This window comes from Mytilus galloprovincialis, chromosome 6 (genome assembly GCF_965363235.1).
Source record: "Mytilus galloprovincialis chromosome 6, xbMytGall1.hap1.1, whole genome shotgun sequence".
NCBI classification, from domain to species: Eukaryota; Metazoa; Mollusca; class Bivalvia; order Mytilida; family Mytilidae; genus Mytilus; species Mytilus galloprovincialis.
Genome location: NC_134843.1, coordinates 47,804,753 through 47,821,593, shown reverse-complemented (window position 1 = coordinate 47,821,593; position 16,841 = coordinate 47,804,753). Strand labels below are relative to the sequence as shown.

Sequence of the window (16,841 nt, the reverse complement as noted above, 5' to 3'; positions counted from 1 at the left end):
TGACATGTGACTGACAGAAACTTCGTAACATGATGCATCTATATACAAAGTATGAAGCATCCAGGACTTCCACCTTCTAAAATATAAAGTTTTTAAGAAGTTAGCTAACGCCGCCGCTGCCGCCGGATCACTATCCCTATGTCGAGCTTTCTGCAACAAAAGCCTGTTGCAGGCTCGACAAAAATGAAAGGGAGCTCACTTTAATAGAAATAAACAATTCCCCAAAGTTTTATGCAAATTGGTTAAAGCATTTTTGAGTTAATATCCAGGTGTATAAAAACTGTTCAGTGGATTCTACCTGAAAGGACTTACCTGAATATGCTTCATATAAGCCTGCACTACATTTAGCCCATACTCATCTATCAAAGAGTTGATAAGTCTTATACCCTGCAAATACAAATAGATGAAAGTCACACAATCACGAAATTGTAATGATAAACAAATTTCCAAAATTCAAAGATGTCAAGGTCCGATGAGAAACCTGCCAGCCAGACATGTGCACATTATAGCAGGTATAAATCTTATGAATAGAAAATCCTCTAAAATTCAAAGAAAACAATTCAACTATTCTTATAAAAATCCCTTTTCGAATACCTTTCATTGAAGAAAAAAAAATAGGGATTTTCCCTTAATCTAAAATGAAGTTCATGTTTAAGATTGTGATTTGTCTTTTTTTCTAAATTGTCTCCTGTTTTATGTTTATCTTTTTGTTTTTGATTTAACACAGCTGGTCATTTTTGAAACACAAAGCAATTTTGAAGCCAAATTTGGTCAAACCTTAATATAAGGATAAGCTAAACTAAACTCTGACTAAGACTACATTAACTTTGTGAATCTGGTTAACACATACTCTATTTAAAGACCCCAATTCTATTAAGATAAATATTCCAAGACTATATTTGACAAAAAATATCTAGTATTCTAAAACGGGATAATGACATGTTATCGTATCACATTAAAAATTTTGACTGTCTCGTATTTCTTTTTTCATCAAAAAAGAATGGACAACCTTGCATGCATAATGATCTGCTGATTTCTTACCTTTTGATTGGCTGCAACCTGTGCTTTTAGATCACTCAAGTTATCATGAAGATTACGTGTTCCACTACTCCCAGGAATCTTTCCAGGTGCATTCAATGCATCAGTAACAGCTAAGTAATGACAAATATTTGTTTTTATTGAAATTAAGTTGATTACTGATACATTTTGTACTATCCTTTGATCCATAAAAGTAATTCTATACTGATTCAATGAGTCTTTTCAAGTTGTGTAGAGAAAAACTATGGTTGGATTATTAAATATATCTTATCTCTACAGGGCCCAGGTGGCCAAGTGGTCAACTTCATCATTGGCCTGTCAATTCTAACACTGAGGTTGTGAAGTTGTGAGTTCAAATCCCACACATTGGAGGTGGGCTTGACTCTAATTTTAATTGACCAGGACAATCAGTTGTGTTACAAAACATCCTTGGTGCTCTCTGGACACTTAAGATTCTTTCACCAATAAAAATTACCACCACAAAAAAGCACAATATATATATAATTTAAGTGGTGTTAAACACTAATCAATAAATCCTGTCTCTACAGCACAAACAATTTACAAATTGAAAACAAAATTATTGAATGACAATTAGTGAAATAATGGGATCATCAACACAATAAAATACATCAAAACAAGAGTAGGCTTAGATCTATACTAATGTCTTTGTGTCTTTTTTGTTTTTAGGGATGTATAAATACCCTGCCACATCGGGTCTGTGTTTTAGTTAGAATTTTTTTTTTCAATTTTGTTTATAAGTTGTCAAAGGTCTGTCATATTTGTTTTTCGTAAATTGTTTTGTTATCAATGTAATGAGGCTGTTAGTTTTCTCATGAATTGTTTCATAATTTCATGATGAGGCCTTTTATAGCAGACTATACAGTATGGTTTTTACTCATTGTTGATTTCCGATGGTTGCCTATAATTGTTTACATCCATTTATTTGAACTTTGATGAATAGTTGTTTCATTGGCAATCATTCCACATATTCTTATTTCTATAAACTAATATAGTTTGCTGGCATTTGTACCAGTCTTATACCTTTTTCTTGGAACACTCCATTTTTCACAAGTTCAAATGATTTAAAAACAGCTCCCTCTTCATGTATTGATTTAGAATGAGGTGGCATTGACCCAGGTGTTATACCACCTATATCAGCATGATGGCCACGACTTGCCACAAAAAATACTGCTTTTTCTTCTGACTTGTAAAAAACCTGTAATTAGAAAAATTAGTCGAAGTTGTTACCAGAGAAAAGTTATTTTGTAGGTCTCCTTTTATGTCTTAAATTATAGACCTGCTAACTATCCCGATTGATGGGGGATATCCCCATGGGAGGTGTTGACCTGAATTATGAACTTTAAAAAATACCACATGGAAATTTGAAAAATTGGCAGGTAGTCAGGAGCCTGTAATTCAGTGGTTGTCGTTTGTTTATGTGTTACATATTTGTTTTTCGTTCATTTTTTTACATAAATAAGGCTGTTAGTTTTCTCGTTTGAATTGTTTTACATTGTCTTATCAGGGCCTATTATAGCTGACTATGCGGTATGGGCTTTGCTCATTGTTGAAGGCCGTACGGTGACCTATAGTTGTTAATGTCTGTGTCATTTTGGTCTTTTGTGGATAGTTGTCTCATTGGCAATCATACCACATCTTCTTTTTTATATGAAATTATATACCAATATCTGATAAACATCTATAAAATTCAAAGAAAAAAAACCTGTTCCATGAATAAAACATAATATGAACAGAAAGCATATTACACACTAAGACACCAAAACATGTTATCTCCCAAACAAAACTATCTTTACTTCTTAATGTTGCGTAGTTGGTAGAGAAGCAGCAGATTTTAAGTCATTCAGTATAAATAACATTTAAACTTTGATAGATAGTTACATTTCAGTGAAGTCTGGCACTCTGATAGCAGCAATTACCTTGATTTTGTTTGGATATAATCAATCTAAATGAAAAATGATATCTTACAGGAGTGATCACAGTCAAATCTGGTAAATGGCTGCCACCAGCTTGTGGATGATTGGATAATATAACATCACCTGGCCTCATTGTATCGCCAAGTTGTCTCATCTATAAAAAAAAATGTTAATATCATAAAATTATTCACAATATTCCATTCTTGTAATTGTTAGAAGCAAATGAAAACATATTTAAATTATTTATCTCTACTTAATAATATATACTACTACTTTGGTGGTACATGTATCAGGGTCAGATTTAGGGGGGGCATGGCGGGCGTGCCCCCCCCCCCCCCCCCCCCCCCCTAAAATTTGCGAAGCATGGCTTGCCTTCGACTTATTTAAGTATCAGAAGAGACCATTCCATCTTTTTAACATTCAAAGTATATAAAACAGTCAGTTTAACAGAATTAACTGGGAAATTACTTATCAATTGACCTACGATTTATTAAAGTTCTATAAATTATTTCAAAGGAAGGTGTCAAACGGGGAGCTGCGTTTGATGACAAATATAATAGGTTTTCAGCAATTAAAGTAAAAACAAATGATTCTTGTATTTGCGGTTTTTATAATCAATTTCTTTCATAATCGAAGTTCCAAAACATGACTTACTCACTTTCACAATTCTCATCATGACACGGTCAAGAAAACAGTCGGCAGGTGAGATTCTTTCATAATATCCGTAGTGAAAGATAGAAATACTGTTTCAAGTGAAAGGTTAGTTTATTAATTTGTATCTCTGTGTCTATATAAATTTCTCGCTTGCAACCTAAAAATTTAGCCGAGTTATGTACCGTATTACATGCTTCGGATTCCAAGAAAATAAACATAACTTTGTAAATGCATCTCATTCTGATTTTAGTTGTTTGTGGCGAACACAGTATAAAGTCTGGCACGACCTCCGAAAATCAAAAAAGTAAAAAAAAGATATTAGGAAAGGACAATTAGAAATCGTTGGTAAAAGTAGAAATTTTTGTTAGCAAAACTAGTTTTGGTCAGGTGAGCAATTGTGATCTGTCTCGTCTCACTTTGCGTCCATCAGTCCGCCTGTCTATTTGTCAACTCTTCACATTTCCGTCGTCTTAACCAAGTTTGGCAGGGCTGGTGTTATGGAGTGTTAAAGTAATTCTTAAGTAAGGCAGTTAAATTTCACATTATTGAAACCATGTACAATTGGCTTAGACATATTCCCGATGTGCAAAACAATTATTTATTTGTGGTGTTCCTGTATTTCTTTATGTCACAACTACCAGCACCTTGTCTTTCACGGTTTAGTTAAGATATTAACTGATATTACTATATAGATAATTTTACAACCAGTGCTGGTGTCTATTGGTTTGCACAGGAACACAGAATCAAAATAAAATGTTCTCATGATCTTCAGCTTCTGTTTGTGGGGCTGCAGATTTATAACTGTAGCTTTATAAACTCACTCGTATATGCAATATGAATCCCTTAGTGCGTAAGTTAGAAGATTGTTGTAGGAGATCTTGCCATCATAACTCGGTGGTTCTCCGCGGAACAGAGACATATTGTTTATCTCTATCTGTACTTCCGTCAGTCAGTCACTTGATATTTGGTCCGGAGAATCCACTAGGAGTCATACAAATCTATTATAGGGTTTCAGCTTGAAACTTTAATTTCTCGCTAATTTTACCACACAATAGTTCGAGATATCTACATATCACCCCTTTAGAAGAATATTTCAATAGTTTTACTTTAAAAAAAAATTGCGCTCCCCCCTAACCGCAAATCCTGGATCTGCCCCTGTGTATTGTGGTGGCTTTTTCATCTTGAGGTCAGCAAGCTGTGAGTTTGAACTCTGGCTGGGCCAAACCATAGATTTCAAAATTGGTATGTGCTGTCTCTACCCTAAGCAGGTTGCTTAACTAAGTAAGAACAAAGACTGGTCAGCTGAGAGTCAGCATAATGTATCTGGGCACAGTGACATGTCTTCATGTGGATTGTTATTTGATGAACTAGCACATTCAAAATCTACTCTGGCACAAAGTAGGGTTTATATCAAAATCCCATTATCATGCAATCATTTAGATCAAATGTAATTTTAGAATGGAAAATATACATTTTACATGTTCTCAAGTTCTTGCAGGTCCAATGACAGAAAAAAATTTGAATTGTAAAACATCCTTTCTATGAATGTTAAATGTGTTCTGCTGCAAGTCACAAAAGTTTGCTTTTAATAAAAATAACTTTATCATGAATCTGGTAGGTAAACATGTAAAAATGTCTGAAGTTGTTGGGGAAAAAAAACAGCATTGTAGTCTTGAGTCAAAATTTAGACTGATTGGTCAAAGAACTGTTTGAGAATTGATTTGCAAAAGAGTTCTAGCTGTTTTCTCTGCTGTTTTTTTTCCTACTACATTTTGTATCACAAAGATAAAACAGGAATATGAGATAAACATATGACAACTTCTCCATTTGTCCTTCTGAAATTATATCTACAATTTACTGACCTGATATTGTACAGTTTCCTGCATAGCACCCAGATGTACAGGTATATGTGGGGCATTGGCAACAAGTCCACCGTCTGGCCCAAACATTGCACAAGAAAAATCTAACCGTTCCTGAAATTAAGAAGTTAGGATTGTGCTCCATGAATGTTATCGTAAATGACTTATTTATTATAAGTTGATAGCATTTGTACATACACTTTCTCAGTCAAAGTTGGCATTAAATGAATTTGGCTATTCTTACAGATCTGTTTTTGTCATATAGCTCCAGTGTTAATTAGTGGACTCATTTTCACTCATTTTCAGCTAAATAGTCAGTGATCTGTACTACCAAGATTTTTGACAAACTTCTCTTAATTTCTGGCATAAATACTAAGTTCTCTGTGTATTTTATTTTTTAATATTCATTATGAATCCGTAACATATAATGGAATAGAAAGTAAAAATATAATGAAGTGTTAATAATTTTTTTTACTGCTAATTAACTTTAAAAAAAATGTTTGTGCCAAAGTTTACCAATTGCAGCCTTAATAAACAATCAACTCAGAATCATCAAAAATAAGTCAGACGATAGAGTTCTTCATTGTTTTTTTTTTGTACTGTTTATGCTGTTACATTTGTTTTCAATGTACAGCCCGTAACAGAGTAGTGATCGAAATCGCGTTTCTTTACCGTCAGAATAAGTTACGTAATCGACAAACTTATTTCAGAAGTGACATAATTTAATTTTCTTCATCGACAAAATATTTCATGTCCAACGTGTAAGTTTTCATTGTTTAAGTCGAAGTTTTTTTTAACACAGTAAAACATTTTTTATAATCAACCTCTGTCATCAGCATTTTCATTTTAACGGTAAAGGATCAAATACGGGTTCTCCGAAATTTCCATCATTTGTTACGAGGAAATCATTATTCAATCGAATATATGTCTTTGTTCATGACACATATTATGAAATACAAAGGAGTTGAAATGATCAAATACTTTCGAACTGACGGAAACAAAAATACATAATCTAGAATGTGTGGTCTGTCATAAACAATGGCTTCGTCGTGCGAATCGACGAGATCATGTTACATGTAACTGATCTTAGCTGTAGAAACAGTTGGTGCGACCTCGATAAAATCTTTATCAATTTAATATAAGCAATAAATATTCATGACTACAATGATAATGAATTTATTGGAATCACATCCACTGTTTCTACTGTAAACATGAACTCGTCGGTTAGTGCAATGAAGACACTTTTAAAGATTGAGATTGTTGGTTTATTCTTTACACCTTCGAGGTATTAAAATTATTTCAGTGTTTATTTACAGTTAAATTTATTTTCAAATCTCTTCTGTTTAAAATTGTCGAAACTTCCATTTAAGATTTCTGTGGCAAACTATCTATTCTATAGTTAGGACCATTTTATAATAAATACCCTTTTGTACAAGAATACTTTCTTTATAGAAATATAGATCTGCTGGTTATAGATTTTTTTTGATAACTTTCATTATTGTGACGATGCGCTATGAAATTCAGATTAATTTATAAATGAAGTTGTATATAAATTTTTGGCCCGATTCATCTGTCATTTATGGAAACTAATTCACCACTTTCTGAGACATTAATTTTTATTTCACCATCAGACATGGAGCTACATTTGTAACTAAAGGAAAACTCTCAAATTAAAGAAATTTGACATGATATACTGAAACTTTCTTATAATCAATTAAAAGACTGCTTTTCTTAGATGTGTGATTTTTCATGGTCAAACTTTTTCATTGTTAACGGACATTTTGAGATTTTTTATTGTAAAAAAATGGTGTTTTTTAAAGAAATCAACATTCAAAATTTAGAACTTCATGAACATGTACAGGAAGCTGAATTATTGCACATCTATGTACTACTTAAAATTGTACTTCGATCTGTTGCGTCCTTAAAATGTTCTGACCGTCCTAAGATTTAATGTACGGAAATGTTTCGGTAAATTAAATTCAAATCCGAATTGAATGTTTATGTCACACAAAAAGAGAAACCAGAATCTCTTGATGACCAAACGTATGTACACGTTGGGGCGATTTAGAGCTTTTCAGAAGGAGTGAGATTCCACCCTTGTTGAAAGCCTTGTGGAGACCTCTAGATTTTTAAATTCCCTCCGTTTTTCTCATGGATGAAGTGTGGTCTCTCTGTAAATTACCCCATATCTTTTCATTTTCCTATTTACCGAAGGTTCCATGTGAAAATTTCCATTGGATCATATCTGTTAAACTAAATGTACAAAACAGCCTCAAGAAAAGGCGAAATTTCTTTTTCAAACCCGAACTAGAAATCCATTTTTTTCTAATAGAGCACCTTACATTATCGTCAATGAGTTTAGGCATGTGAAAAATTATATAATCATAACCAAGAAAGAAACCCTGAACAGGCTTTCAGCAATAATTTTTACCTATTTAATATTAAGTAAATATTAACATGTACATGTATTTGATAAAGTACAGATATAACAAAGAAACTGCCCGGTATCCGACGTTAGAGTACACTTTTTACTGCACGCGTAGTCGGGTGCGTTCACTACGAGGACACTTGTACCCAACTACGCGTGAAGTACAGAATCGTCCCATACAGGACATTTTCTATGTTGTTATCCTAGTATATTATCCGACAGTTACGAATAGAATCTGGTCAAATTTTGAAGTTGAACATGTGGGAATTTTTGATTTTTGCCACGGACCATTTAATTTTCATGGAGGAAGGGGCCTGGTAGTTTTTAGAAAACAATATTCTGACCCTGATTTTGACTTGAAAAAATCTGCTGCCTCAATATTTTGTCATATGAAAAAAAAATTCTTAACAAAATTTTCCCGTTTAAACTGTACTAGAAAAAAGTTTGGCATGTGAAACGGACGAAGACATATTCTAACAGAAGTACAAATACCAGTCCTCCCTTTTGTGTATACATATGAGAAAACATTTCAAAGTTATTGATTGAATTCAAATCCATCACACATACGGTACACATTGTAAAAATAAAGGACTTCATTCCTATCAAACACCTTTTTAATTGTTTACCAGTATATTTCTTATAGTTTTGGGTAAAATTGTAAAGGAAATAATATTATCAAGACGTCCTTCCATAAATCTTTTTTTTCTGTTCTGACTTTGAAGAAATGACTACTTTTCGCCCAATCGAAATGGTACATGGACATATTTTGTTTCATATTATTAGAATTATTTTCAATATTATCGGTATTAAACTTGATTATCGACACATGAAAGTTTGTCAGCATTGTCAATCTTTTTAACGTTAAAGTACCAATAGTTCGGTCACTACTCAATTAAGTTTGTCGATAACGTAGCTAATTTTGATGGTAAAGAAACATCAATTCGATCACTTCTCTGTTACGGGCTGTAGGTGGGTAAATTGGTGGTGTACATTACGTTAGTATGTATACTATGTAATATGTCTAGAGACAAGATCCACATCGAAGAACAGTTAAAATACTTACCTTAATATTGGTAGATATAGAAGTTCTCTGTAAAACTCTGCAAAACAAAGTGTTAAATTAAATTAGATGAATCAAAATGTAAATATTATGATCTAGAGGATCTAAAGAGCTCGTGTCTCTCACCTGGATCTATATGAATCTTCAACAATGACCACTCACCAACATTGTAGACGGCAAAAAACTCCTGCAAGGAGTTGACTGACAATTCAGGCTTTGTTGAACTTTTGTATGTCTTGTTTTGCTGATTGTTTTGACTAATTAGTTTTTCTTTATTCACCAAGGTGTTTACAAATAAATGCAAACATGTGTAAAATCATCATTTAGGGTACTAAATCCTAAAAGAGTTGACAGACATATTTTGCCCTGCTCAAATAAAATTCATGTTCAGTCTTTATATCTAAATACATGTTTTTGATGATTAAACATAACGTGACGGTACCCAAATTGCACCTATTTTGACAGTTTTTTCATCTACGTTTTTTTATGATAAAGACAAAAATGTCCATTCTGTGTTTATTTTGTAGCCATATCCTTCTTTATTATAAAGGTACACCAATTTGATTTTTATTCCATATGGAATCATAGAAAAATTGGTCTAAACTGACCTCCAAACCATCAATGATTCTGAAATGAGGAGTACCCAAATTGCATCCATGCTTAAATTCACATCGTCAAAAGTCTAATAACAGAGCTTTTGTTTAATTTCTTCAAATATTTTGAACAATTTGATATTAGTCCATGCTTACTCTTCATTATTTTTTAAATGGATACTTGTAACATATTGTATTTGCTCATTTTAAAAAGATGACGTTTTGATGACGTCGCATGGCGACGTTTCAGTACATTTTGCTTTTTCAGTAAATACTTCATCTGTTGATAAATACTGTGAACGTTTTGTGCATATCTAAATAGTTTTACCTATGTTGAAAGATGTGCTTAGTATCAAATCATAAAAATACAAATTGTTTAGTCTCTATGAAATCTTGTAAGATTTTCGCTGCTAGTTTTGCTTAATAGGTGCAATTTGGGTACTCGGTGCAATTTGGGTACCGTTACGTTACAAAGGTTAAGACTGAACACAAATGCAGCCACTTCCATTTTAGACAAAAAAACATCTGAAAAGTGTGTTTCATGGCATATTTGATAGATTTTTCATATTAATCATAAAGCTTGAACTTGAGAGAGCGTTTTTAATGACCAATCAGTTCAAATCTTTTAAACACAAACTTATTAAATTGACTGAAATAGACATTTAAGTGTTTAAAACATTAAAAAAATCATCCATCTGACATACTTCGATTTGAGGCCAAATGATCTTACTGGACCTTGTCCTCTAAAATTTTTATAAACACTAAAACATGTATACTGCTTTATATATTGATGTTTATAACATTTATATGATGACTTGAAAAATTACAAAAATAGTAATACCTGCCCATTTGTTCAGCTATGCTCATGAATCTATGTGAGAATATAGATAGCTGAATAGCATCTAAATCTGTTCCAACCTTCTGGACTGTTCCTGTTCCTACCTAAATATTGAGTAACAATTAAAAATAACTCAAGAGTATTTGATAAGGTCATGTAAGATATATTTTCTGGTGCAAAGATATTACTACTTTAGGCAAAAATCCCCTACTGGATAGCATTTATTGCATAATTTTTTTTAATAGAAAATGTTAAAAAAAGTCCCCTTTTAAACTGTTGTCTTGATGAGGCATATCCCACAATTTCTTGTACAGTGTGTTCATGTTACTTGTATCCAGCTGACAAAGAATCAACAAAACAAAACCATGTCTAAAAACTTTAACCACAGACTGAATCTAAATGTGGATGCTGCCAGCAACGACACTGCTACCAATGTTATCTAGGATAGCTATGAAAAAAATACCAGTACAATGTAATACATACCGTGATTTTGACATTTCCATGCTTGGTGATCACTGCTTGACAACACGGTTCAACTAGAATAGTGCTTAAAGAAATAAAATAGCACCGTTAATCAAAATTAGAAGCAATTTAATGAAGCTACATTTTGCAAAAAATATCAAACACCCATAATAAATGAAAACTAAATGATACTTCAGCAAATGAAGAAAAACAAATACACCAGGTAAGTAGGATTAGAGTATTACAGATACCTTACTATAACTGTAAATACATTCCAGTTACAAAAAGGATAATCATCATTTGGCTAAACTATAGAAAATGAAATGAACCATGAACCATACAATCATACAATATTTTTTTTATTCTAAATGTTTACATTTGATGCATTCAAATAGTCATTTTCTGGTCTCTATGATTTACAATTTACTCCCTTTTTCCTTGTTTTCTTTCATTTTTGTTTGAAAAAGAATTTATGTTTTTGAAGAGCAAAGTTTTGTTTTTTGTGGCTTTTCTGTAATTTCAAAAATCATTCACAAAACATCTGCCTTGAAAATAATCAGAATTTCAATACGAATGGTTGATATTCTATTATTTACATATATACCTTGTATCATTCATGATAATAGCTGGACCTGGAATTACATGACCTGCTCTCAGATCTGATAATATATAAACATGTGTATCCTGAAATCCTCCCTCAAAGTAGCATTGTGTTATCTAAAACAAAAATACAAACAGTATCAAAGTATTGTTTTCAGATAAATGATTTTAACTGTTCTCATCAATTTTAACACTTTTTAAATCTACTTCATAATTTTTTGTCTTTGTTCAGAACTTTTATTCATAAAAACATCTTTTATGACTGACATTCTTAATCTGTCTCCAGCATGACCTCACTTCATGTAGTAGTAGACATTGATATATCTGTATTTATCTGTATATAACCTTTTTTACTTTCTCAACCTTATTATCATCATATCTAAAAGGTGACATGAGGAATACATCAATTAGATAACACACAAAACCTTATATCTATAGTCTGCATACGAAATATTGCATTTAGCCTTTTAGTACTTTGAATTTTTCAAAACAAAACCAACAATGTGTCATCTAAACCCACCAATATGAGTCAAATCTGTATGCTGTTGACTATAAATTTCAATTAATTACACATTGGAAATGTTGTGGTACATGTAATACTTTTATCTGGAAATATGCCAGGTGCAAAAGAAGTTCCAAGGAATAAAAAAAGTAAATGTAAAATTCAGAGCAGTGATTTGGACTTAGAAGATATCATTTTGATGTGACCTTAAACATTAATGTACCAGTACCAAATGTAAGCCCTTGATGTACAGGCATTATAAATTGGCCAAACAATTACAAGTTTTAAGAAATTTCCAAATTCAAGGACAATAACTCCATGAACTATAAACTTGTTATGAAAGTCAAAATTTCACACTAATGTACAAAAACTTGGATAAATATCTGCAGATATTGTGAAAAAAATAAGTCTAGACAACTGCTTGATTGCAGCAGGACAAAGTGGTTGATTGAAAGACATGGGTAACACAGTATGCTCCCTCCACAGGTTCATAAAAAAATACCACAACCATACTTGCCAAGTGACATGATATTCGCGTGTAATACACGCTTTTTCAATGGTTTACACCCCAGGATTTTGTGACATGGAGTGTACACGCTTTTCACCACTTTACACGTAATTACACGCATTTTCATTGGTTTAATTTTTTGGTCGTTAGTGATATCGCGATTCTCAGGTTTTTTCCTTATTCGGCAATAAATACCGAAAGGTTCGAGGTATTTGTTTGGCCATCATATTGTTTATTTTTTCTATATGGGCGAACTGAAAAAGCACTTAAGGGGGCTCCCGGGTATAAATCAATTTTTTTTTCTAGTATAGGATTTCACTTTATTTTTTTATAAATGAACTTTATCATATACTTAATAGAAAAATGAAATAAAAAAATGGGGTCACCGTTCATTTAAGCTCACAATCTGCCTCCGGAAGAAGCATACATTTTTGTTAATGTCCTTTTTTTCTGTTGAACTAATAGGAGAAATAGAGGTAATATCGAAATAAAAAAATAACCTAATTACAGAAATCGCATAAATTTTACAATTATTTAGTTTATTTACAGCTTTTTTGAAAACAATAATAAAAAATATAGGTCACTGATGAGTTAAAAAAGATATTTCAAATTTAATGCCAAAAAATGGCATTTTTGCACCAAAGGGAGATAATTTGGAGATTTTTCAATGATATAAACATTTTAAAAGTCATCTGGGGCCAAACCGAATCGATTTGTTTGGTTGATTTTTGTACCATATCATAAAGTAATAACTAACAGTGTAATAAATAAAATTTGTAATGAAAAAATAAAAGTTTAATTTTTGCTGAAATTTTTGTACCCACGAGCCTCCTTAAAGTAAGTAGTTTGTGATTAGTTTTTACGATTTTGTTACATTCTTTCTTTCAAATTCAATTTATAGGTGAAATATCAACAGAAAGAGGTCGTTTTCAGGGCCTGTACTGTTGTCGAAAGTGCCGATTGTTAAGCGAAAACGATGTGAACGTACTAAGATAATTCAAGACTTATAAATTATATTTGGGAGTTCGAGTTTTAAATGATCGAATGACGAGTAAAGCATTGTTCATCCTATGTTGCAATGATATAAACAATACATGTGAGAGGAGAACTACAATGTATCAAATATCAATTCTGAGAGAGTATTTTCAATTATAAAGAAATTTACACTGAATTCTGATCAGAACTTGACAACGATACATTTATATTGTGTGCTGTTATCAAATAAATGTAACTAAACTTGAAACTGGCAGTTGTTTTGTTTATGTGTCTAGTGGTGTTCTTTTTAAAAGCAACATAACAGACCACTGTTGAATACAATAAAAGTTTACAGTAGAATATTGTTTTTTTATATTAACATATTTGTATAAATTAATGTGAAATTATGAACATTTCCATGCATATTTATATCAAAAAGTCCACATCTATGTCACACGTTTTCACACGCTTTTTGACATGTCATGTCATGTCATGACATGATTTCTCATTGTCAGAGGGTTGGCAAGTATGACCACAACTAATTTTTTCAATCAAATACAGCATTTCGAATTCTGACCGATGAGGATGTATGAAACTTGTGTTTTCACTGATAGTTAATACAAGAGTGCTTTTAAAAATGTTTCCCCTGCTTTACTTATCATAATTGAGTTATCATGGAAGTCTGTAATATAAAGGTTTTACTACAAGAAACTTTATGTAATTAATGATTCATGTAAATGAGGTTAAGATCAGAAGAACCCTGCCAAACAGACAAGTATTCCTTATAATTACACCATGCAAAAAAGTAGCTTGTCTATTGCTTGTAGTATCTGAGAAACAGACCCAATTGCAAAAATATGAAAACTGAATATTGACCAATGAACCATAAAAATGAGGTCAAGATCAGATGACTGACTTGTACACCTTGCAATTGTAGTTGACCTATAGATTATGGTATCTGAGATTTGGAATTGACTACAAAATATAAACCTTGATTACTCGGACATTAATCAATACATAAAATTAAACCAATACTTAAATCGTACTGTTTCATGTTTTGGAGGACCATCAGCCTTTTCTATCAGTTGTTCAGTTTCATGCATAGCTTTGCCGACACCTCTTATTCTAATATCATCTACAATGATTGGTCGATCTGGTAAAGTGAATCCAAACTCTGTGTTGTACCTTAAAATAAAGCTAATCATAATTTTTGTATCCCTTAATTAATTTATTTTAATCATCCTGTCTGTTGCTTTCATTATTATTCATGTGATATTAATTTCTGTGTGTAATGGCAAACCCCAAATTTAATTTCCAATGATGCATGCATAATTACTGATTACAAAACTCCAAAAATAAGTATCAAGGGACCAAGGACTTCATTTCTTCAAATCAAAACTCCTTTACTGGGCTGAGCACTCATTAATGAAATATATGTCAGATTGATTCAGTTTTGGCATGGGATGCCAATATTTTCTTTTTCTTTCAGAAATATACATATGGAAAATACAATGCGGTATGATCCCCATACCACTTACAACTTCAAAGATGTTATTGGAGACCCTATCAAAGAAATTTATGCTACAGCATTAAACTTCTATTTTGTTGAAATGAACTGCTTTTTCACAGAGCTAGTATCAATAGAACTTTGTTATTCTGTGAGCTCTAAATCCCATTTATATTTCTATTACCATACTTTCTCTATTGAAATATTGCAATATGATAATAGATATTTTATCCTTCATTTTTATTATAATAGTTGAGATCTCTTTTGCCCAAATATATTTGTGTGTGTGTGTGTGTGTTTTATTTTATTTTATGTATAATTGTGTTTTTAAACCTTTCTTTCATTCAACAAATATAAATGTTTTTACTTTACAGTATCTCCATACATTACCTATTTTGAAAAGCTGCCAGAAAATCTCCATGAGAAAATGCACTGGTAGGAGAAGGCTTTGATGTTACCATGAGTGCACAGTCAGTCCTATCATATCTCATGTGAAGGAAAACTGTATGCGCAATCTGATTGCTATAAAACAAAAATACAAATCAACAGACTATTATTTGAACTTGGAATTATTTTTAATTATGGAATTTGCATAATTTCTTGTGCTTGAAATTTTTAATAAATTCCATGTTTATTCTGTACTAAAATGTTCTGTGCTGCTCGCAACACTTTCTATTACAAAGCAGATAGTACATTTTCAATAGAATGTACTGTGCCGCGAACAACACTTACTATACAAAATACATTATATGTAAAGTGGTATGAACCGCTCAGAAAACATAATAATACCAAATAAACATGGACTTTATTAAAAATGTCAAGCACAAAAAATTATGCAAATTCCATAATTAAAACTAATTCCAAGTTCAAATAATAGCCTATTATATAGCCTTATTTTCTATTGATTGAGTTGAAACAAATCATTTTTTATGATTGATTGGATTGCTTTAAGCTGCAGCATAAAAAAAGCTATATCTGGGTGATTTAAAGGTTGAAAAGGTTAGCTAAATAGATGTATCTGATAGTTAAATTAGCATAAAGGTTTATTTTTTTAAGCATCTAGTGTTTGCTGATTTACATCTTCTCTAGTCAAGAGTTCAATCCAGTCTTAATCTGCCAAGGGTGGAGAGGAGGGGACTGGCTTGCGAAGATGTCTGATTTTACTTAAACATATTTGAATCTTTTTTTCTTATAATCATGTTTTTGATATCAGAGCTTAAATGTAAGTACCGTATGTTAGCATTCTTGTGATTTAATGTACATAGACATCATATATTTTATAAAATATGAATCACATTTAGTGAGTTTTAAATTTCATTATTGCATATAGATCCATTTTAGAAAAGATATTCTTTAGTGAAAACAAACAACAACATATAGAAATGATCAGGGTTTTTTTTTCTTTTCTTTTTGTCGATAAAATTAGATGCATAAAAAATAAAAAATGGAAGTACAAATAATAATTCATAGACAAAAGAGGTTGATTTGCATTGTATTCAAACTGATTGTCTCCCCTTGAATTACATATTTTTTAGAACACATTATCTTGAAAAGTCAAATTAAGGATGTACTTAAGTGAGATTATAGAATTTGTGTCAGATGTTTGGACTCCTTGTTTTATTTTCCATACAATAAAAGGTAAAATATTTTGCCCCATAACACCTATTTATCTTTTGATATAAGACTTATAGCTCATAAAAGGTCATTTACCAAAATTTAAGCAGATTCTTGATTTCCTTTCTTTTGATTTGAGACAAATATAATACCAATAGATATAGGAAGATGTGGTGTGAGTGCCAATGAGACAACTCTCCATCCAAATAACAATTTATAAAAGTAAACCATTATAGTAAACCAATGCACATAAAAGTCCAAGTCAGCCT

The 16,841-nt window shown here is 31.7% G+C and overlaps 1 protein-coding gene across 6 annotated transcripts in view; it reads right to left on the bottom strand.

Moving 5' to 3' along the window:
* LOC143079735 (5-oxoprolinase-like) overlaps positions 1-16,841 on the bottom strand; it is an 88,544-nt gene that overhangs the window by 51,004 nt on the left and 20,699 nt on the right. For all 6 annotated transcript variants that reach the window (XR_012979470.1, XM_076255285.1, XM_076255286.1 and 3 more), the window contains exons 17-27: positions 15,349-15,480; positions 14,498-14,636; positions 11,471-11,583; positions 10,888-10,951; positions 10,408-10,508; positions 8,977-9,013; positions 5,489-5,599; positions 3,025-3,126; positions 2,080-2,254; positions 1,042-1,151; positions 313-387 (exon numbers count right to left, since the gene is read on the bottom strand). Coding sequence is in view for 5 of the 6 variants with exons in the window: in XM_076255285.1 (XP_076111400.1) it covers positions 313-387; positions 1,042-1,151; positions 2,080-2,254; positions 3,025-3,126; positions 5,489-5,599; positions 8,977-9,013; positions 10,408-10,508; positions 10,888-10,951; positions 11,471-11,583; positions 14,498-14,636; positions 15,349-15,480 (1,159 nt within the window). In the remaining variant the exon portion in view is untranslated. The remainder of the gene's footprint in view (positions 1-312; positions 388-1,041; positions 1,152-2,079; positions 2,255-3,024; positions 3,127-5,488; positions 5,600-8,976; positions 9,014-10,407; positions 10,509-10,887; positions 10,952-11,470; positions 11,584-14,497; positions 14,637-15,348; positions 15,481-16,841) is intronic.